The 21601-nt window shown below is 38.4% G+C and overlaps 1 protein-coding gene across 12 annotated transcripts in view; it reads left to right on the forward strand.

Moving 5' to 3' along the window:
- Positions 1-20571, forward strand: part of ZMYND11 (zinc finger MYND-type containing 11) — a 100897-nt gene extending 80326 nt beyond the window's left edge. For 8 of the 12 annotated variants that reach the window (XM_015887618.3, XM_015887619.3, XM_015887620.3 and 5 more), the window contains 11 exons: positions 4623-4700; positions 6099-6191; positions 6571-6658; positions 7850-7905; positions 9662-9739; positions 10852-10970; positions 11958-12165; positions 13335-13442; positions 14351-14623; positions 16556-16741; positions 17729-20571. In XM_015887618.3, coding sequence (XP_015743104.1) covers positions 4623-4700; positions 6099-6191; positions 6571-6658; positions 7850-7905; positions 9662-9739; positions 10852-10970; positions 11958-12165; positions 13335-13442; positions 14351-14623; positions 16556-16741; positions 17729-17851 — 1410 coding nt within the window. In that variant the 3' untranslated portion in view covers positions 17852-20571. Of the gene's footprint in view, positions 1-4622; positions 4701-6098; positions 6192-6570; positions 6659-7849; positions 7906-9661; positions 9740-10851; positions 10971-11102; positions 11220-11957; positions 12166-13334; positions 13443-14350; positions 14624-16555; positions 16742-17728 lie in introns of all 12 variants that reach the window. The other 4 variants (XM_007425488.4, XM_007425490.4, XM_007425492.4 and 1 more) reach the window with 2 other exon arrangements.
- Positions 20572-21601: the final 1030 nt, after the last annotated feature.

A 21601-nucleotide genomic window follows, 5' to 3' on the forward strand; every position in this document is an offset into this window, starting at 1 on the left:
TTAATCTTTTTTATGACTTCAGAAACTTCCCTTATTGTTATAGGTCCATTCATAATCTGTCTTTGGTTTTCTGTAAGCCTTGGTAGATTTTGTTTTTTTAAAGTAATCTTCTATTTTTTCCAAGGGAATATCATGTCCTTTATGTAAGTTAGAGTAATACTGATAACAAGTTTTTTGTATAACCAGATTATCCGTTAATACAGTACCTCCTTCTTGAAGTTTCAAAACCATGTTCTTTTCTTTCTCTTTTCTTAATTAACCATTTCCTTGGTTTGTTTGCAAATACAAAATTCTTTTGCTTCACATAGTTCATCTTTATTTCCATTTCTCTTATTGTTAACATAGATAATGGTTGCTGTAAAAATTTAATTTGATGTGAAATGCTTGTCGTTCCTGGTGATTTCCTTAATTCTTCCTATTTTCTTTTTATCTCATCCAAAATAGTCTGTGTTTTCTCTTGAGTCCTCTTTTTAAATTTATTATTATGTTGTATAAAATAATGAAAGCTTTACTTGTGTCCCAAACTATTCTTAAATCAATACATTTAAATTGTTTTCAAAGAATTCTATTAATTTCTTTTTGCAGCCTTCCACTATTAACTCTTTTTGTAATGTTTCATTTAATCTCCATCTGAAAGAAGTAGGTTTCCTTTTAAAAATCAAACTCACAGGATTATGGTCAGAAAAAGCCTTTGATAAAATCTCAGCTTTAGAAATCTTAGCAGCCAAATTTTTTGAGGTCCAAATCATATCTATTCCTGAAAATAAGTCTTTCTAAAAAATAAGTATATTCTCTGGAATTATCATTTTTCTGTTTCCATACGTCCACTAGGGCTAAATTGTCCATCAAATAAAAAAAAAAAAGGCTTTGGTAATTTACCTTGAGTAATTTTGATATTCTTTTCTGATGTTCTGTCTAATTGTGGAGAAGACCACTCCATTCCAATCTCCCATTAAACACCAATTTTCAGAAGAAAGACTTGCCAGTTGTTCCATTAGTCATTTATAAAAAATTCCTTTATTCTCATTTGGGGCATAAATTCCCAGGACCATGGTTTTAATCCCATGTAATTTAAATTCCACCCCAACAAATCTGCCATGCTCATCAGTCAATACAAGTTCTGGTTTTAGTTGGGGGTTAACATATAAAAACATTTATGTTTTTAGGTCCAGCTGAAATAAGTTCTTCTCCCAAATTTTTGCAAATCAAATATTTTATATCCTTTTTTCTAATATGAGTCTCTTGTAGGCAAATTATATCTTCTTTTAATTTTTTTAAACAATGAAACATTTTTTTCTTTTTTGAAAAGCATTTGCTCCATTTATATTCCACGTTAAGCATTTGTAATCCATAATTAAGCCAGTAATTTAGAAAAGTCAATGCCTGTAGCACCTAATTCATAATAATCTTTTCCAAACTTCTTTTGCATCTGTTGTGGTTTTGGAGTAATCTTCTCGACAGCTTCCATTTGAACCTCTTCCAAATCTCCTTTAAATTTTTCCAAAAATTCTCTGGCCTTTTAAACAGAGTTCAGTCAGAATCTGTTCTGTTTAAAAATAAAAATCACACCCTCTAATTTATCCCAGCGGAATGAAATCTTATTCTGCTTTAGTATCTCTGTAAAAAATGAATATTCCTTACTCTTACATAAAATTCTGATAAGGATTTCTTTTAAGGTAATTATATCTACATTATCAATTTTCAATCTTGTATTTGCTGTTGCAAAACTTGATCCCTTGTTTTTTTTCCTCACAAAATGCACCAAAACATCCCTTGGAACATTTCTTACTCTTGCAAAATGTGAATTTATGTGATACACCTTGTCAGTCTCAGTACCTTCCTTTTCCCAGTCCAAAAAATATGTCAATGCTTATATAATTTTTCTTCTAATATTGTCATCAGGATTCTCTGGAATAGCTCTAAATCTCAAAACAGAATTCTTTCTCCCTAATTTCCAACAAAGCCACATTATCCACCTCTCCATTTCTCTATCCCTAACTTCTGATTTACTCTGAATCATCCTGAATCAAATTTCCATCCTATCAGTAACTTGTTTGATATCTCCAGACATTTGTTTGATATCTCCAGATGTTTGTTTTACAGGTTATCTATCTTATCCAGCCTTTCATCTATCTTTTTTTAAAGTGTCATGAATTTGGCTTCAAGTGACTAAGTCAATTTAGATCCCAATTCATCAAACATTGACTGAAGTAAACTTAAAGGAATCACTTTATCTTCTTTATCTTCCTTCTCTAACAGCTGTTCTGAAGAACCTGTCTTTGAAGCTGTAATTGCAGGCACACTTCACATCAGCATTTCCATAGTTATAGCCAAATACACAATCTTCTCAAATTACTGTATTCTTTTGGTTTATAAATCCAGCCAATTATCAACAGTGTTCAATGCAAAGCAAGCAGCGTTCCCACGGAAAGTTTGAGTCAAGTTTGAGTCAGTTAGGATTTTTACAATGCAGTTTCATAAGAAATTAATCTTTTTTAAAAGTAATCTTCCCCTTCATCCATTTTTAACTTTCTTATATGGTTCCTTATTATTAAGCTTTTTGCTAATTATTCAACATACTTTGAGTCTTTAAATCTTTGGAATTTATAATCCCAGAAAAACTGAAAACCACCAAGAGAAGTACTTATCTGTTGCAAAAGAAAATCTTTCTCAGGCTGAAGAATAATTGTATCAAAATGTTATTTAAGAAATGAGGATTGGTCGGTTCTAGTGTCCGTGTTGGCTGCACTACAGCCACGAACAAAGATAGAATCCCACGCCTCCCAGCCACTCAACTCACAAGCAAACTGCAAAAACTTCTGTTCTTGGAGTTAACTCACGGGAAATGGGTTATCAAATGGGTTGATTTCACACTTCCTCCTTTATCTGGAGGAGGTTCAGCATCCATTCCTGGGTACCAGTCTCAGCTCTGATACCATCTCTGCTCCTCGAAGATGAACTAAACCACCTTAATCCTTACTGGAAGTCCCTGGCTTCAGTGGTACTCTTTAGGAAGAGGAGTTTCTAGTTTTCCAGGTGGTTTGCATGCAGAGAAGCCCATCTTAATAGTGATTAGGAAAGCTAGACTAAGAATGTATAGGACCGTTTTTTGGTTTCAGAGCCCTCTTCTGGCATGCTGTTTTCCATACCTTTGGAAATCATGTAGAAAGTTGCTTTCCATGCCCTAAGTACAAGGATAATTTTATTTTATTTATTTATTTACTATTAAATTTATATATTATAAATTTATAATAGCAAAGCTTTAAGCTTTTAAAGAGAAGCTGAGCCATTTAGATTTCAGAATCGGGATTAGATATTGTGACTTCGTGATTGTTACTAAATAAGTCATTTTAACTGATCTGGCACAAAAAGAAAAGCTATGCATGCAGTTTTATCTATTCTCTCCATGGCTGTGTAATCTTCAAGCCATTTTTAATTGGGTTTTTCCTTGGCCAAGTAAGGGATTCCCCCTCCTCCCCTCACTATAGGGCATTAAGGTTATGGTACCTAGCCAGCTTCAGCTGTCTCTTTATATTTATGCACGCATATGCCCACATGCATAGTTAGAATTTGTAGATTTGAGTTTTTTAAATAAGGATATTGGTGAACCAGTATCATGTAGATCCTTAAGCACTTCTTTTCTCCAGTAAAAAATGTATACAGTTATTTTTTTGCTCTGCCACATGTCTAATTTATGGGCCTGATGATCCCTTCTCTGAAAACCATAATGGATTTGTTGCTGGGTGGTGAGATTACTTTCCTTACCCCACTCCACTTTCAATTTTCCATGTATCTTTTGTGGGTTATAATAGAGTGATCAAATAGGACCTGTATTCAGATCCCCACTCAGCCATAGAAACTCATTGGGTAACTTTGGATTATCTACCATTGTTGCTCAATCTAACCTATCTGGGAATGTTTGTATATGCGATCTTGAGTTCCTGGAGAAATAAGGCATGTAGAATTCACTGTTCTTTGGCAAGATCCATTCCTTTTCACTAGGTGTTCATGTGCCATTTAATGGCTACTTTCTTGCTCACTCCTTCCCCAGATCACTCCTCCCACTCCCAGCCCTGGACACACAGTTGTCCTAAACTTCCTAAACTGCCAACTAGATGCCACATTGATTGTCCAAATCAATGTAGAAGGACAAGAGAATATTGGAATTACACCTGAGAATGCTCAGTTTGGGCTAATTTGGCTATAGAGTGTACAGATATGAATTAGAAAAAATAGTGTACTTTCTGAAAGTATCACAATGGCAAGAAAAATCATTTGTCAGTTGCAGATTAACATAACAGTCCCATGCACCTTTGCCTAGGTGGGAGTCCTGTAGATGTGTCAATTCAGTGAACTTCCCACCTAGTAAGTTCTGAACTTTGTTGATGCTTGAGAAAGAGCAAGTCGTCTCCAGCAGCATCACTCCAGCCAGAATATTCTGTGACCAGCAGTTTCATATTGTGGTGCTTTGACTGTTAATCCTTCACAGGCTGCAAAATTGGGCTTCTTGCTTGGGCTTATTTGCTGTGTTTTAACAACTTTGCACTGTAAAATGTTGTCATGTTTCCTAAAAGTCAGAGTTCTAAAATAAAGCTGTTGATTCCTTCCCCCTCCTCCCCCAGAGCATTAAGAAGAAGAACACCAGTAAGCAGGAGATGAGCACATACTTGCGCTTCATTGTCTCCCGGATGAAGGAACGAGTGAGTGTTGTATCATATTATACAGTTGTTTTTAGGATTCTAAGCAGCCTTTTTTTGTGTGTTCTCTTTGCAGCTTCAAATGGTTAGTGACTCAAGAAAGAAAATTGGAATTACTTTCTACCTTCCTATTTCCCTTTTGAGTATTTTTGTTTTTCCTCCATCACTCGAATAGATACTGCTTACTCCCAGCAAACAGGGGAGTGGGAAAAAAATATAACGTGAAAAATACAAGTTGGGAGTGCTGTCTCTTATCTATAAACATAAGCTGAAACCTTCCAGTTATAGTCTGACAATCCTGTTTAGAACAGAGTAGATGTGCCTAATTCTGTTCAGCGGATGCTTACATTTGGGATAAGCTTGAGAACTTTTGGCCAATCAGAAGAGAATGTTCTGGCTAACACCTGGGGACAGATTAGATGCTGTCCCCATCAAACGGTCACAACTTATGTGGTTTTGTGCAAGAGATTTATATGTGAACCTGGATATTCATGTCTTTTCTGTTTTAGCATCTCCCATCCTTTCTGATCCTGCCAGCATCATGCAGAAACGTATACTTTGGCAAATTTTTAGAAACTGAACTTAAAAAGAAAATCTGTTTCAAATATTTTCAAACTTGGTTTTAAATCAGATGTTTCAGACACGGCTTTTATTGTGCGTTCTCCACCACTCTTCCATGGAATTTTTATGGGGTCCAGAATTAATCTCCCATTTAGTTTTCTACTACTACAATTTCTGTCTAGACACACATACAGACTTTATGATGATGGAATAAATAAAGTATCTGCACAGGATCCTTTGTGGAGGCAGCCTCATGATTTTGAAATTCAGTGGTTTAAAGGAATATTCGAAAATGACAACTAAACTCTTAAGTCTTAGTAATACAGTTAAATCTCAATTTGCCAGATTCTGTTTTGATATACTCTTAGTATTTCATACAGTGCTTTGTCTACTGTTTCTAGAATAGCCCTGTACATTACTTAAAAAGTCAGTATTTTCAGTCATCAGAACTCTTGCATGGGAATATTGGGGAGAAAAATTAACTGGCATTTTCATAATTGGATGATGATTCAATCTGTCAGACTTTACATGTAAACTGATTGTTTGAAAATTTACAAAACATTTTTGGGAGGAGGTATAGTTTCTATAAAATTAATGCGAAGAAAAATGTTTAGGGGTTTTGTGTCTTGATTATACCTTTCAAATGTCAAGAAGACTAAGTACCCTACATGTCAGCAGGATAACCTTTTTGGATTAGAACTTTTTAAAAAACTTTGATTTTTATTTGTAAATCGGCATTTAATCTGAATCTGTATAAATTATTTTAAAGGCTATGTTAAAGCTAATTTTCTCTCATCAGAATGGCAGCTTTCTAAACCAGTATTTTCTGGTGATTTTTAGGCTATTGATCTAAACAAAAAAGGCAAGGACAACAAACATCCAATGTATCGTCGGCTAGTACACACAGCCGTTGATGTTCCAACTATACAAGAGGTATGTTCCTATATAGTTCTGGGTTACATACAGCAGAGGAATATTGGCAGTTTTCAGGCTAATCTCACTTTTAGAGGCCCAGTGCTCCACATCTGGAAACCTTGTACCATTTAGTTATATCTAGAAGCAGTTTGTGTGAGTTAATTGAGCAAAGATCTAACTTAGAAGTGCTACTAGGTGTCCTCTATGTAGAAGTGCTTGGGATGGAAGATGGGACCAGAAACAAACTAAAGCTGCTCATTGCACAATTTCACAGCTGTGAGCTCTCATAAATTATATTGTAGAAATTGTATAATAAACATAGTTGTATATGCGTACTTGCGCTGATTGGTGGGCAACTCTAATGAATGTTCTTATAACTCTGTTTCAATCTATATAGAAAGTAAATGAAGGAAAATACAGAAGTTATGAGGAATTCAAAGCAGATGCTCAGCTGCTTCTACACAACACCGTGATTTTTTATGGAGGTATGTAGGGATTGCTTGGACTTAAAAATAAAATCTTTAAGCAACCTACATCTTATTTGAGGGTAGAGTTGGTCATAGAAAATATAGAACAAGTGAAAACCTTCCATTATATTCAGTTTTACTTCTCCATCAAAGGTGAATTAGACAAAGTCATGCAGATTAAGCCATCATGATGGTTCTATATTACTTCTGCTATCAGAAGCTAGATACTTGAACAGGAGAATGCAATTGTCATGGGCTTCCCAAAATGTATCTCAAGGAATATTGTAGAAACAAATTGTGGAATACAGGTAGTCCTCGTTTACCGACTGCTTCATTTAATGACCAAAGTTATGACGGTGTAAAAAAAAAAACTTTGCGACCAATCCTTGTGTTTATGATCGTCGCGGCATCCCCACAATTGCTATTCTGGTATTTTGCAATTGGCGTGCATTTACGACTGTCATAGTGTCCTATGGTCACATGATTGCCATTTGTGTGCTTTGCAACTGGCTTGTGACAAGCAGAATTAATAGAGAAAGCGAAAGTAAAATTGTAAGTCATGGTCACGTGATGTTTCACTTAGCAACCGTGGCGCTTAGCTATGGAGTTGCCATTCCCGATTGTGATTGCTAAGCGAGGACTACCTATAGGTCTTTGATGTAAGCCAGCACATCTTTTCTTACGTTTTTCTTTTTGGTTAACCTTTCAGAAATTTTTAGTTTTGAGTCATGAAATACTCAAGCAGATTGTAAAAGGATTTGCAAAAACATGGGTTAGGATATGCAGTCTCTGAGCTATCTAGCCCATTAAAGGCATAAATCAGGCCGAAGGGACCTGGATACTAACCCAGGTTGTACAAGCTGATGGGGCCAGTCCCTCCAGAATTCAGTTGCCAGTTGTTTTTCACTATTTTTAAAACATCCTTAGAGTTTGTATGATTTGAGTGAATATTAGCAGGGACTGCCAGGTATCTCCAGGCTGGTGATGTTTGGCTTTGCTTGGAAAGTTCCAAATTTGGGAAGCTACCACCCAACAAATCATGCAATTCAATGCAGAAGAATGCACTTAATAAACATTATAATTGTATCCTATCCTCTCTTGAATCTCTTGATGCTTTTTGGTCTTTTGAATTCCAGTGACATCTCTTGTAGATATTGTTGTGTGAATCATTTACAGACTTAGGAGTTTGTGGGTGTATTCTTTTTACAGTGGACAGTGAACAAGCTGATATAGCCAGGATGCTTTACAAAGATACCTGCCATGAGGTAAGTCATATCCAGCCATGTTAATGGCTGGCCCATATTCTTTGGCTTCTGGACAATTGTCTACCAGTTTCCATATACCTGTGCTTTCATTTGTTTTGAAAGTTATTCTGGAAATCAGGAAAAACTTATGAAACACATGCTGCATTTTTGATAACTCAAAGTAAAATGCTCTTTGGAAACTTTAACTGTCCATATAATTCCAAATTCTTATTGTGAGTCAACAGATTTTAAAAACCGAAGTAATTGGTTTTTAGCTACATTTTTATTCCATTTGTGAACAGTTGCTTATAAATAAAAATAAGGGAAAAAAACTAGGAAGATTATATATGATTGCTGTATTGATACCCCCTTTTAGAACAGTTTTTTCTTTCAAAGCCAAATCCACAGTTTGATTTAAATGAAAAACTAAAACATCTAAACGATGTTTCTCAAGATTTTCAAAGGTAAAAGGTGCCAGAATAATTTAAATGCACCAATATGATTGTCTGTATTGAATAATTTTGTTTCATCCTTAAAATAAATAAGGGTTCTCAACAACTTTTTGCTCAGTTTGTGCTGCTAATAGGCTTCTGAAAAGATTAGAGGTCAGTTGAAAATCTTACCTTCAAAGAATAGTGGATATATTATGTATGATTGAGTGTACAGACATTTATTATTCAGTTTTTGGAAAATAAAATTATTCTTGACTTGGCATCCTAAATTATGGATATGTGCTCACTTTCCATCGTTGAACTGGTACTATGTTGACACAATGGAAAAGCCAATAGTTATTACTTTGCTTAGTCAAGGTTTACTTTATTTACTTTAAAATTTGGCTAAATTATATATATTTTTGTATGTACAGGTAGTCCTCGCTTAACAATCACAATTGGGACTGGAATGTCAATTGTTGAGCAAAGCAGTCATTAAGCGAGACAGCCATGTGACTGTTCACTCAGTGACCACAATCCAGGCACTCCCAGTTGCATTCATTAAGTGATCTCCCAGGTTGTTAAGCAGATGGAGTGAAAGAGCTGCCTATTGAAGGATTTCAGCTCCGCGCAGAGCTGAAATCCTCCCAGCAGGCAGCCCTTTTGCTCTCAAAACATTCCTGCAGCCTGCAAAGGGTTTCCCCTCCCCTCTGTGCATGGAGGGGAAATCCTTCTGCAGTCTGCAGGAACTGAGCTCCAATCTTCAGGGCTGTGCATGGAGGGGAAATCCATCGTGAGGCTGCAGGAATGTTCCTGCAGACCACAGAAAGATTTCAACTCCCCTCGGTCCCCTCCTTTTGCAACCTTCCCTGCCGGCTTCCCTACAGACTTTCTGGGGAAGCCAGCAGAGAAGAATGCAAATGGCAATCACATGATTGCAAGGCACTTGGCAGCCCATCATAAATGCAAGCCAGTTGTCAGGCACCCAGTATGCGGCCACGTGACCGCAGGGGGAAGGTGCGATGTTTTGCAATGGCCAGAAGTGCTTTACAGGCTGTAAAACATCCTTTCCAAAGCTGTCATAACTTCGAACCATTCAATGAATGGTCATTAAGCAAGGACTATCTGTAATATGATATGGAAGTCTATTTTTACTTCATTTTTTCTTCACTTCTCTTTTCCCCTTTTGTGTGTGTGTGTGTGTGTGTGTGTGTGAAACAAATAAATATAACTTTCAGGGAGAGAGAGAAAAAAAGCATCTTACAATTTTAGATTTGCTAAAATAAGAGTTTCAGAATGTGTTATTGAAGGTGACAGTGTATTTCTTTTTCTTTTTTTTTCCTCAGCTGGATGAACTTCAGCTTTGCAAGAACTGTTTTTATCTATCAAATGCGCGTCCTGACAATTGGTTCTGCTACCCTTGTGTAAGCTTATCTTTTCACACAACTGAAAGTTAATGTGGAATCTGCTGCCACAAGAAATGGTGATGGGATTTACCCCAACTGTCTTAAAGAATGAGATTCATTGAGGATATGAATATAGCTATCAGACAAAATTGTAAATGTAGGCCCTGCTCCCACCCCCTCAGTCATGGGGTCATTTTCATGCCAATACAAAGATAAGACCAGTTGTCCCAGTCAACTAACTCTGAGGGTGTTACCCCCTAAACTACAAATAAACCAGTTTCACACATAAACTCATTTCACCCAATCAGCCACATCATAGGAATATCAAACCTGAGTCACTAGTCCTGTTTTGCCCACTTAACCCTCCCAGAAAAATTGCTGATGCAGAATTGATTGGTTCATAAAAGCAAGCTCTTCATATAGAATTCTCTGGCAAGGCCTGGTGAAACAGATCACACTTCCTACATTTCCTTGAGTGCAGTGGCCAATTCATGTCTACTGTTGGTTAGCTGGTGCCGGGGAAAGGGCCAGTGCTATAATAAAGCGTTGCCAGTATTCTCCTGGCCTAAGGGCTCATGGGATAGCAAGCATTTCTTGGAGAAACTGGATGGACACTCGGTATTCTCAAAATGACAACTTATGGCTCAGTTAATGTGCTTGAACACTGCCAGGACCACCTTTAGGTAGCATTGAACATTCAGAAATACTTGTTTAAAACACATCTTTTTGACTGTTGCTTTCCACTTGTGGCCCATCTACACAGCTTCCTCAGTATACATTGGACGATTCCCATGCATGAAAGAACACAATGCCATTTTTTTGCTGATAAGGGACATTTATTTACTTGAAAACTTAATGAAACTGAGCTTCTTTGCTGTAAGCTAACAATGCTGAGAAACTCTGTGCCAGCACGATAATTTGTTATATTACGTGAGTACAGTATGCTAAAATACAGTGCTGACACTGGTGTAAGTGATGATCTCTGTAATCAAGACTTAACTCTAATATCTAATCAAGGTTTAACTCTCTCATGGATAAGTTTTGTTTTCTTTATGTGACACTGTTATACTTCAGACCCCCAAGTCAGAAATAATAATTCTGTAACTGTGCTATGTTTCTTTAATTTCTAGATACCAAATCATGAACTGGTTTGGGCCAAAATGAAAGGCTTTGGATTCTGGCCTGCAAAAGTCATGCAAAAAGAGGACAATCAAGTTGACGTTCGCTTTTTTGGCCATCACCACCAAAGGTATTTTCATACTTGCAGTGTCTCTTGTATACTGAGAGAGCCAGTACAGTGGTGTGGTTAATAGTGTGGATTCAGCCCAGGGAGATGCAGGTTCAAATTTGCTTGAACTTTGGGCCAGTCATTTTTTCTCAGCCCAGTCAACCACACCGGATTGCTGTTGCAGGATGAAATTGGAGGTGGAAATGTTATTGAGAGACAGCTGGAGGAAAAAAATCTAACAGATAAACTCTACCCTTCTCTTTCTAATCTGTATCCTTTGTGTTCTAGTCCTCCCCTAGCCAGAGAAGCCAACTGTGTGAGTTTGGGCCAGCCACTTTCTGTTAGCCCAGCCCAGCTCACCTCATAAGGTGGTTTTGGTGGGAGAAACAGGAGTAGCGAGCATTATGTATGTCATCTTGAGCTGAACAAAATAAAATGGGCTATAAATCAAATAAATAACTGCATGTTTTGTCTTCTTGTCTAAGATATGTGATCTTAGACAATCTGAATCTTAAACAGAATCTGCCAAAGAGTTTCCTTTTTAAAATTGCCACAGGAATACTCTTTAATATAATTCAGATTTAAAGAATAAGGCAATGTTTCACTGACAAAGTTTTCTATACAGCAGTCTAAATAACAGTGATGTAAATGTAGTTCTGGAGCACATAGATATCATAAACATATTGAGAAGCTGGAATTGCACACAAAAATGCTTGTTGCAAGAAGATGGGCTAGGAGAGAATGAAAATTGAAATAGAATTAAAGTTAAAATTGTGAATGTGTTAGGAGTATTGGGGTTTTTTTAAAAAAAAGTCAGTATGGCAGCTGTGGATGAAACCCATTGAAACCCAGTGGAGAAGACTCTTTTCATCATTTAGGTAAATATGCACACTTGAAGTTGAATGGATGCTTGGCATAGAAAAGGATGATTTGAAAACTGAACTAGCAGCCGTGTTCAAAGGATGTGTAACATGTGCTTAAGTGTAACTTTTCGTTTTCATTGTGGAGGGCCTGGATTCCTTCAGAAAATATTCAGGATATCACGGTTAATATACACCGGCTGCATGTGAAGCGCAGCATGGGCTGGAAGAAAGCGTGCGATGAGCTTGAGCTGCATCAACGTTTCCTTCGGGATGGCAGATTCTGGAAATCCAAAAATGAGGATAAAGGAGAGGAAGAGGCAGAATCAAGCATCTCTTCTACCAGTAATGAGCAAGTGAGTAGTTGTGTGAAGTCATCCCAGCTGATAAAACTCAGTTGCAGTTGATCAATATAGCTCGGCTGCTACTTTGATCAGCTTTCTTCTTATCAAAGGTTTGAATGCCCATATTTCAATCATGTTGCAAACATCGTGCACCAGACTCTGGTCCTCTGAAACTCTCCTTTTGGATGGTAAAAGATAAGGACAGTCCCTACAAATTTGGCAAGGATTTGGTAATTTTTTGTGCGATTTATTATGTTTCTGAAAGCTTGATTCTCAAGGAATTTGGGAAGCTTGAACAAAAAAAGTAGAAGCAGCCAAGTTTAGATAAATTGTTGATTAGGCCATTTTAAGGCAGACAGCAGTTGTCCCATTTCTTCTATCCATAACTTTGTTCAAGATTGGTTCGTATGAGCTGGCCCATAGACTTCAGGGCAGTAAAAGTAATGGCGCTGCACACTCTGCACTTATGCTGCTTTTAATTACTGTATCTGATCTAAAGATTTGCAATAATAACAATCCACCCACGTTAGAGAAGTTCTAGAATTGACACGGTTTTTTGTACCTGAAGTTTGTATAACCATTTTAAATCTCTTAGGTGTTATAGAAACCACTTTTCTCTTTCTTTGTTTGCTTAAAATTGCTTATTTTAAATGCGTGGTTTGTAGACTGATTCACATTGGATTCAAATCCCAAAACAGTTGTGTAGTTTAGATTTGGTTTGCATTGTCATTGTTTTAGATGGATGAAACTAATACCTACTTCGCTGTGTTTTGTTTCTCTGCCTGCTTTGTTCCAACTTCATTACAGAAACAAGTTGGAGCGTGCCTCTGTTCTGTTCTCTTAGATAAAAAATTCCAAGATCTCTTAGTAATGGACTTTTTCACGTACTCTAAAAACAAATGGGCATGACAACTTTGTGGGTGAAGCACCTTGGCATCTGGTTGCGTGGGGCTTGTATATTAATTTGGGCAGTTATGTACTTTTGGGGTTTTACCAAATTTTGCAATTCAGTTTGTGGGCAAAAAATAATTGATGACAACGAACATTTATTTTATAAGTTGGATTTTTAAAATTTCACTCCACGTTTTCATAACAAGAAACAGAAGACGGGCTCCTTATTGACAATTCTAAATGAGTATTTTCTTTGTTATTAATTGTTGTTTCTTCATCCATTTTCCCAGCTGAAGGTTACTCAGGAGCCAAGAGCAAAGAAAGGAAGACGCAATCAAAGTGTGGAACCCAAAAAGGAAGTAAGGAACAGCATGGCAATTAAATACATGCACTTGTGGGTGAGGGAGAAAACATTATTCAAGCCTCTTTTCCTTCTGACTATTTACAAATTCATTTTATTCATGTTTATGACTCAGAAAAGTGATGATCATTTCTTAAAAGAGGATATTTTAATCTGTTTTTATTTTCTCCATTTAGAAGTATTGTTTTAATTTGCCTTGTATACTAGCCATGTTCTCCAAATTGGATCTTTCTTATAATTTTGAATATTTCTGAGTGAATAAAGTATTCATTTGGGATTGATTCCAACTCATCCACCCTTAACAGAGATGGAGTGAGGCTATAACATTCCATGCAAGTTCATGACTTCTGCCTAACTGTAATTTAGCTTTGCCAGTTTTAACATGTGTAGATGTGTTAACATCTTACTCAGAGTTAGAATCCTTGTTTGGACAAGCTGGCAAAAACCAGGAAAAAAAATTGATAGACGTGTATTATGAATATATGCACACATCTATATTTATGAATATTTTGATAGTGATACCTAGTATATAGAAGTTATGCCTACATGTATGCTAATGACCCATTAATCTCTTGAGTACCTTCAGAGATCCCTAGATTCCTGTTCTGCGAGGTTATAATGCTAGTTAACAGAGATGTGCAAAGCTCAGTAATTTGGAAACAGAAGTCTTATTACTAAGTAATGACATTTCATCATGCATATGATTTTTTTCTCTTTGTATGAAATAATGGTGGAGTCCTTGGCATGATTATGACTTAATTGTACTATATAACATTACATCTTTGTCTTTAAAGGACACCACAGGGACAAGTTTTTACCTAATTAATATTTACAGTTATGTTGATGTATAATTCAGTACACGTATTTCAGTCTTTATCTCTCTGATCTAAATGGTTGTAGCCCTTTTCATTGGCCATCAAAGTGACACCTTCTTTGTTATGTTAGGAGCCAGAGCCTGAAACGGAAGCAGTGAGTTCAAGTCAGGAAATTCCCACAATGCCTCAACCCATTGAAAAAATTTCAGTCTCAACACAGACCAAGAAATTAAGTGCCTCTTCCCCTAAAATGCTGCACCGGAGCACCCAGACCAATAATGACGGCATATGTCAAAACATGTGCCATGAGAAATACACCAAAATCTTCAGCGAGTTCAAGGATAGAATCAAGAATGATCACAAGCGGGAAACAGAGCGGGTTGTGCGGGAAGCTCTTGAGAAGGTAACTGGCTATGAATTTGCAGCTCGAGAACAGGCATTAATTCTAATGATTCATTGTTACTGAAATGTACATACATACATATTTTCATTCATTCTGTTCTGGAGGGTGGTCACTCTTCTGTAAAAGGATGATAATCCCCACTGTGCAGTTAAACTCTTCTAAAGTTTATCGTTTTAGATAAGCAGTTCTTTGCCCTGCTGCAAGGATTGTGTTGTCTGAGGAACAGCAGGGGAGGGCTGGTGATGTCCTCATGACAACATTGGGTGAATTACACAAATTTCATTCTTCCCGCATGTTGTGTTGTGATGCAAAATGACACGTATTTAATGCATGTGATTTGTGCAAAGACATTTTGATGTAGCCATCTTCTTGCTGCCATTGTGGATTCTACCGGATGCCTACGACTCATAGGCATGGTCTCCTCTAAAGGTGTGGTACAGGATTCCACTTTTAAAATCTGGGCCTAATTTGCACTTAACACTAAGCCATTCTGTGGTTTGTGTTCTGCTTAATGTGACCTATGAACCCACCCAGGAAAGGAATCTATCATTTATTTTTGGCCACAAAGCATGTTGTGCATCCACAGTTCATTGTCAGTTTATCCATCTTGCTGATTTTAACAGTGACTTGTAATTGGTGATGAAGCTGTAGTGGGCAGATTCAGACACCATACTAAATGCAAAGCGAACAAACCAAACTGTGGCTTAGCTTGTATGTATTTTATTTAAAGCATTTATATAGCCACCCAGCTTGAACAGTGCAACTCTGGGCAGGCTATAAAAGACCAGTAAACAAAAACAAAAACAAAATAAACAGTACCAACTAAAAACAGATGCAAACAATGAATCGGCAACCAGGAACTCAAATTTATTGCATTTCCAGACTGGAGCTCTCATCATCCTGACCCAAATGGCCAAGGAAAGAGCCGTATGTTAACTGCCTTTCTAAAGCCTTGCAGGATTGGGGGCAACTGTATGTTGGGGGAGGGATTGTGGCAGAGGGCAGGTGCTGCGACAGAAAAGACACGCCTCCTCAGTCCCAGAAGGTGATGTTTCAAGGAGGGGACCCAGAGCATGCTCACTTCGCTGGAGCAGGTGGAACAGAGCAGTTACCGTTGGGAGAAAGCGGTCCTTTAAATAGGCTATTCCTGTGCTGTGTAGAGTTTATAGGTGATTATCAGCAGCTTGAATTACACCCAGAAGCCTAGAGGAAGTTAGCGCAGCTCGCGGAGTAGTGGTGTTACGTGGGCTTATCAAGGAATGCCAATAACTGCCCATGCTGCCACATTTTGTCCATTTCTTCTGGACGCTGGCAGCAGGAAGAAAGGAAACAAACCAAGGATTGATTAAGCAAGGACTAATTACTTGGCTGGTATGCAAGACGGACTCTCTCTTGTTCCAGGAAGGGTGAGAGTTAAGGTGGTAAGATTTTCTAAGATTATGCCTGCTGTGACCTGCAACAGAAAGTGCCTTTTTTAAACTGAAGCAAAGCATTCAGTGGTAGACCGACCTGCCACGTTACAGAGGCTGAAGCCACATTGTACATCTCCCTGCATTTGTGCAGATCACTTGTACTTCTGGCATGCAGGCGATGCGCACATTTTCTCTAACGCAGCAATACGGTCTGGAGAAGTTCAGCATTTTTTTTGCTGTGGATGACTGAACACCCTGATCGTTAGCCAAGCCACATGGTGGCTTTACCCCAGGGTCCCCAGTGCTTCCTTCTCTTTCAGATGGCAGCCCTGGAGTATTTCAGGGTGAGTGCTGGTGGTTCTCTTTCCATCCAGATGGATCTGGGCCCCGTGTGAATCAAGGGACTGTTTATGTTAAGAGCAAATGGCCGCAGGTAGTGCTGCGCAAGGTGTTTTTGGAGGAATAGAGGGTTGGACGTGCCGTGCCTAGTCACCCACTCACCTGCTTTTTCAAATTCCAGCTGCGTACGGAAATGGAGGAGGAAAAAAGGCAGGCTGTGAGCAAAGCCGTTGCAAATATGCAGACTGAGTGTGACCGAAAGACAAAGCAGGTGAAGGAGAAATGCAAGGAGGAATTTTTAGAAGAAGTCAAGAAGCTAGCCAGCCAGCACAAACAGCTGATATCTCAGACCAAGAAGAAGCAATGGGTAAGCAGCACAACTGGTGGACTGGTTCCCTGCGCCACGTCTTTCGCATTTCCATCCATACTGGGGATGTTTCATAATGTTCACATTTTGGGATGAAGGGCCAACTTCCATAAATCCTTTGGGGAGATGAAAGGTGTTTACTTTCCTTCCATATTTCTGTTGTCTCTGTACTCTTAGCTTCCCTTTTGTTGATTTATCTGATTAATTTACTTGTGGCACATATACTTTGCCTTTTTTCCATGAGCTGACGTCTCCTGTCTTTCCCTGCCCCAGGAATCCTGTGAGCTGTGTTAGGCTGAAAGGGAGGGATGGCGGAAGGTCTTCCAGAAAGCTTTGTGGCTGACTGGAGATTTGAGCCTCGATTGCTCAACCACTCAGCATGCTGGCTTTGCACTCGCCTTCCCTTTGGTCTGAGCGATGTCCTGGTTGCTTCATGCACAGCCTGAGTGTCCATGACCACGTGAACAAAGCCCTGATCATGTGCATTGGGCCTTTTTTGCCATCTTGACTTTTTTGACTCCCTGTGCACAACCATTTTACAATTCTCTGCTGCCTCTTTTCACTTGGCATCTGCCTTAATTGAGTGAAATTGTTCCCCACTGTTAAGTGCTCCCGGCTAACATGGCCACCGTGGGGCTGAAGTAAAAGATGTCCAGATACCTGGACATGGCCAAGTTGGGAAACGTTGCCCTAGAGCTCTAAGGTGGTGTGGGCACATAAACAATCTTTGACTTTAGATCCCTAAACAACCACTTGAAATCATGGTTGGTTGTTGGCTGGCTGCTTCCCAAGTGAATTAATGTGTGGTGCCAGTGGGGCTTAATGCATTAGTGTGTTGTACAAGTCCCGTGCCACCAAATAGAATTTGGTTCCTTTGGATTTACAGCAGTTTGCATCCCACAAAGAATTAAGGAGGCATTAAGGAGAATTTAGAATGGAGGAGGAGGTTCTACCTCTAATCCAAGATCCATGATTATTTCCCCTCAGTGCTACAACTGTGAAGAGGAGGCCATGTATCACTGCTGTTGGAACACTTCCTATTGCTCGATCAAGTGTCAGCAGGAACACTGGCACGCTGAGCACAAACGCACCTGCCGTCGGAAAAGATGAAGGCTTCCTCGTCCCACCAAGCTGTTGCCCTGATTCAGTGCTCTCCTCTAACGCAGCAGGTGCTGGGGATCTTCTCTGGTTTTTAATGTTGATTTCCAAGGGGTCAGAATTAATGTGAATTCACTCCCCATTATTATTAATTATTATTATTATTTTTGCACCAGCCTTGAAAACACCTTTTCGTAAATAACTTTTTGCACAGTTAAATTTCGGTCCTGTGTTTTAACACTCTGCTTCAGATTGTCATCTCCTTGCGGCCCTCCTCCCCTCGCTTTTTGTCAGTCAGGCAATTTGAATCTCAGCTGGAGCACATTACTTTTTGATAAATTTTAACTGAGGAAATTTGTTGCATTTTCAGCAAATTTAAAAAAAAACACAGAAAAAGAAAAGTTTTTAGGGTTCCAAGAGACAAAGAAAGGTGACAGGAACATTTTAAAGAGACCTGAATGTAAGAAATTTAAAAAGGTTTAGAAAACAGCATACTACCTGGATGTAACACATGTTAATCGTTTGAGCTGGTTTTGTTCAGCGTAATTTCCTGCTTCAAGGCATCATCTGTTGGCTTGTACCAGTGGGTATGCAGCTGAATTTTGGGAACAGGGTTGACGCAGCAGGTGCGAGTCCTGCCACTTCTTAACGTTCTTTTCCCAATTGTGTTTGTTCCATTATTATTTTTCTTCAATATATAGCTTTTATAATGAAAATATTAGCTTTGATCTTATTGTTTTGAAATCACCAGGGACTGGGGTAGGCTTTTGCTGAGCCAGGTCTTAGGGGGAAAAAAAGTAATATTTAAATTTTAAATTTTTGCACATTTCATCCTTCTAATATGAATACTTGTAAAAAGAAAGCCAAAAACTAAAAAAAGAACAGCTCGATTTTACGTTTCATCATATATAGAGCTCTAAGGTTGAGGCATAAGAAGAAAAGGCATAATATTTGCCCCGTCCCTTTTACCTTACAGCCCCTTCTCCGCAATTTTCACCTTACAAAATGCTAGTTGACCATTAATCTATTTTAAGCACTCAACAGGAAATTAAGGTTGAGGGATGGGGAAGCACTTAAGTTTCACAAAAGCAGTTATGTCTGTAATATTTGGTTATTGCCATTTTTATGCTAGAATGAAGAATAATGCATGTTAATTTTCCTGTATTAAAGATGCTGTGATTTGTAAAAAGTCTGTCTTTTGCGGAATGTCTGGATAAAGAAGTGCTACCGGTAGGAATGGATCGATAGTTGAAAACTGATTTCCTCCTTCCCTCCCTCCCTCCCTCCCTCCCTCCTTACCTCTTGTTTATTTTATGTATAGGTATATATATAAATTGCATCCATGTTCAGAGACAGTTTTTTTTATACAAGGTGTAAACTTTATTTAACCAGCGTATCTTTTAATGCTTCTCGCCATTTTAGGGTTCTTTTAAAAAGATGGCCTTAAGATTCAACGAATGCCCATTTAACATTCTTTTTCCAAGTTCAAACAAAGTAATTTGTAAATATTTATGTAGACCTTGGATATTTATTGAAAGTGATAATACAATGAAAAAATAAGAATGGGAGAACTGGGAGAAAAGGATTTAAAAAAAAAATTTCTCTGAAATTTGCTAGGGTCAATCAGAAGATTAAATTCATATTAAGCTTTCTGTGATCTGTTGCTATAGTCTAGATCAGTATTTCTCAACCTCAGCAACAACAAAGATGTGTTGGCTGGGGAATTGTGGGAGTTGAAGTCCATATCTTAAAGTCGCTGAGATTGAGGAACACTGGTCTGGATCATCAACAAACAATGGCGGTTGGAATGGAGTTCCAGTTTCCATGATGAACTTTGAAAATTCAGGCCGTGTAGCCTGAATTTAAACGAGATACAGTTAGTAAAATGAGAACAATACCCTCAGATATCTTTATATTTGACAAGGTGCGTGCAGATCTCTTGGATGTGCAGATTGTCCCATCCGTTCTGGTGCACAGAGCACCTTCACCACTCCTTTGCCCTGTATCCATTCTCTGAAATGGATGGGTCTGCTGTGGCAGGGATCACTCCATACAGATATTGGAGCCTCTGTGCCCCCAAGTGGAGGTTAGGTTGGTGCAAATACTAACTTTATCTAGTGACTTAATACTTTTTAAGAACTGAGTAATTATGTTGTAACTATATATAGGAGGCCTTCACACTAGAAAAAGTGCAACAAAGAAACACCCTTTGATTATTTTACTATTGTCCCTCTCCGCCACCCTACCCAAAAAACCTTCGGTCCAACCCTATAAAAGCAAGTTTTTGTGAAAACTATTTTTTTGGGGTGTAAAATCATTCCAGGATATGTAATATTTAACTGAATAGCTGCATGAAAGTAAAATTTGTGTTTTTTTGGCTTTTTTTCTTTTGTCTCTGTTGACACGGTTGCACATTTTCAAGTTATTACAGTGTGAAAACTGTGGGGTTTTTTTTAATCAACAAAAGAACAAGAAAAAAAATTGTGGCCTGGTTTTGTATAAGTTTTAGGGGGAAATATCATTGTTTAGGAATCCTGATTTTAAATATCTTTTTTTCCCACAAATCATAAATCTATATTAAAGTGTTGAGCTTAGCCACTATGCACATTGTAATTTACTCATTGTGGCTGTCCAGTTCTATGATGCATTCTGGCATTTTGTAAGCTGCTCTGACTAGCAATATATAGAGTCATTAAATGTGTTAACATTGGTTAATAAATGTATTTGAAAAGGCAACAGCGCCTTATAGTTTTTTCGTATCTGTTACTTTTGACCTTTCCTGGGCTTACACAGATTACACACATTGCCATCACAGATTTTGGTTGGCTGCTTCGCTTTGGAAAAGCATGATGTCTGGCGGATGTCCTGTCGTGTGACAAGGGCAATTATCACAGGTTAGCTTGGCTGGTAGAAGGTGGTGTACATTTATTGCTCTCAGCTGCTAAACTTCCTGGAATCCCATCTAAGATAAATAAAAGGATGGGGAAAGAAAAACAAGCACCATCGCACTTTGAAAATGATGCTGATGTCGCATAGAGGTTCCACTTGAAGTGTTTTCTGCTAACCAGGCTGCAACGAACTAAGACACATAAGGCCTTCATTTTAGCCTCTTCTCCTACATTGGTTCATGCTGTTGGGCCAACAGAGAGCAGGTCATCACAGCAGTCATATTTATTTTTTCATCGATGTCTTCTTGATTCAGGCTCCTTAAGGACATTACTTCACTTTTTCTTGTTCACATAATTCACCTTCTTATTTGTCGAAGTGGACTATGTACACACCTTGTGTGGTCATAACAAGCATAAGTTGGTGCCTCTATGGCAGAGAACAGCCCCAGATCACACCAAGAGCTTCATGTCTAGGCCACTACTTGGTTCTTTCCAGTCTGAGTCCAGAATAAGCTGGGTTTATCCAGATCATAGCAGCACTTGGGGTTTTATTGGTTTCTTTACCTGGTACAGAATCTCCAGATTTGGGCTTTCCTTCTTTCCAAGTGTTTAGGAGATGGTATCTTTCCAACACACTTTCAGCAAGTAACTGATAAGGTAACAGATCTATGCAGGTGGTTCCAAATTGGGCTGTGTTGAAGGAGTTCATACACGCAATCCCATCTTTGCTTTCCAGTTGCATCAGTAAGGCAGTCCCAGCACCGCCATGGTCATGTGATCATGATCTGAGCACTTGGCAACCAGCTTGCACTTAATGACAGTTGCAGTGCCCCAGTCACATGACCACCATTTGCAACCTTCCCTGCCAGCTTCC

Source organism: Python bivittatus, unplaced genomic scaffold (assembly GCF_059951505.1).
Source record: "Python bivittatus isolate LINGU-HERP-01145 unplaced genomic scaffold, Pbiv_v1 ctg000610_np1212, whole genome shotgun sequence".
Taxonomy (NCBI): Eukaryota; Metazoa; Chordata; class Lepidosauria; order Squamata; family Pythonidae; genus Python; species Python bivittatus.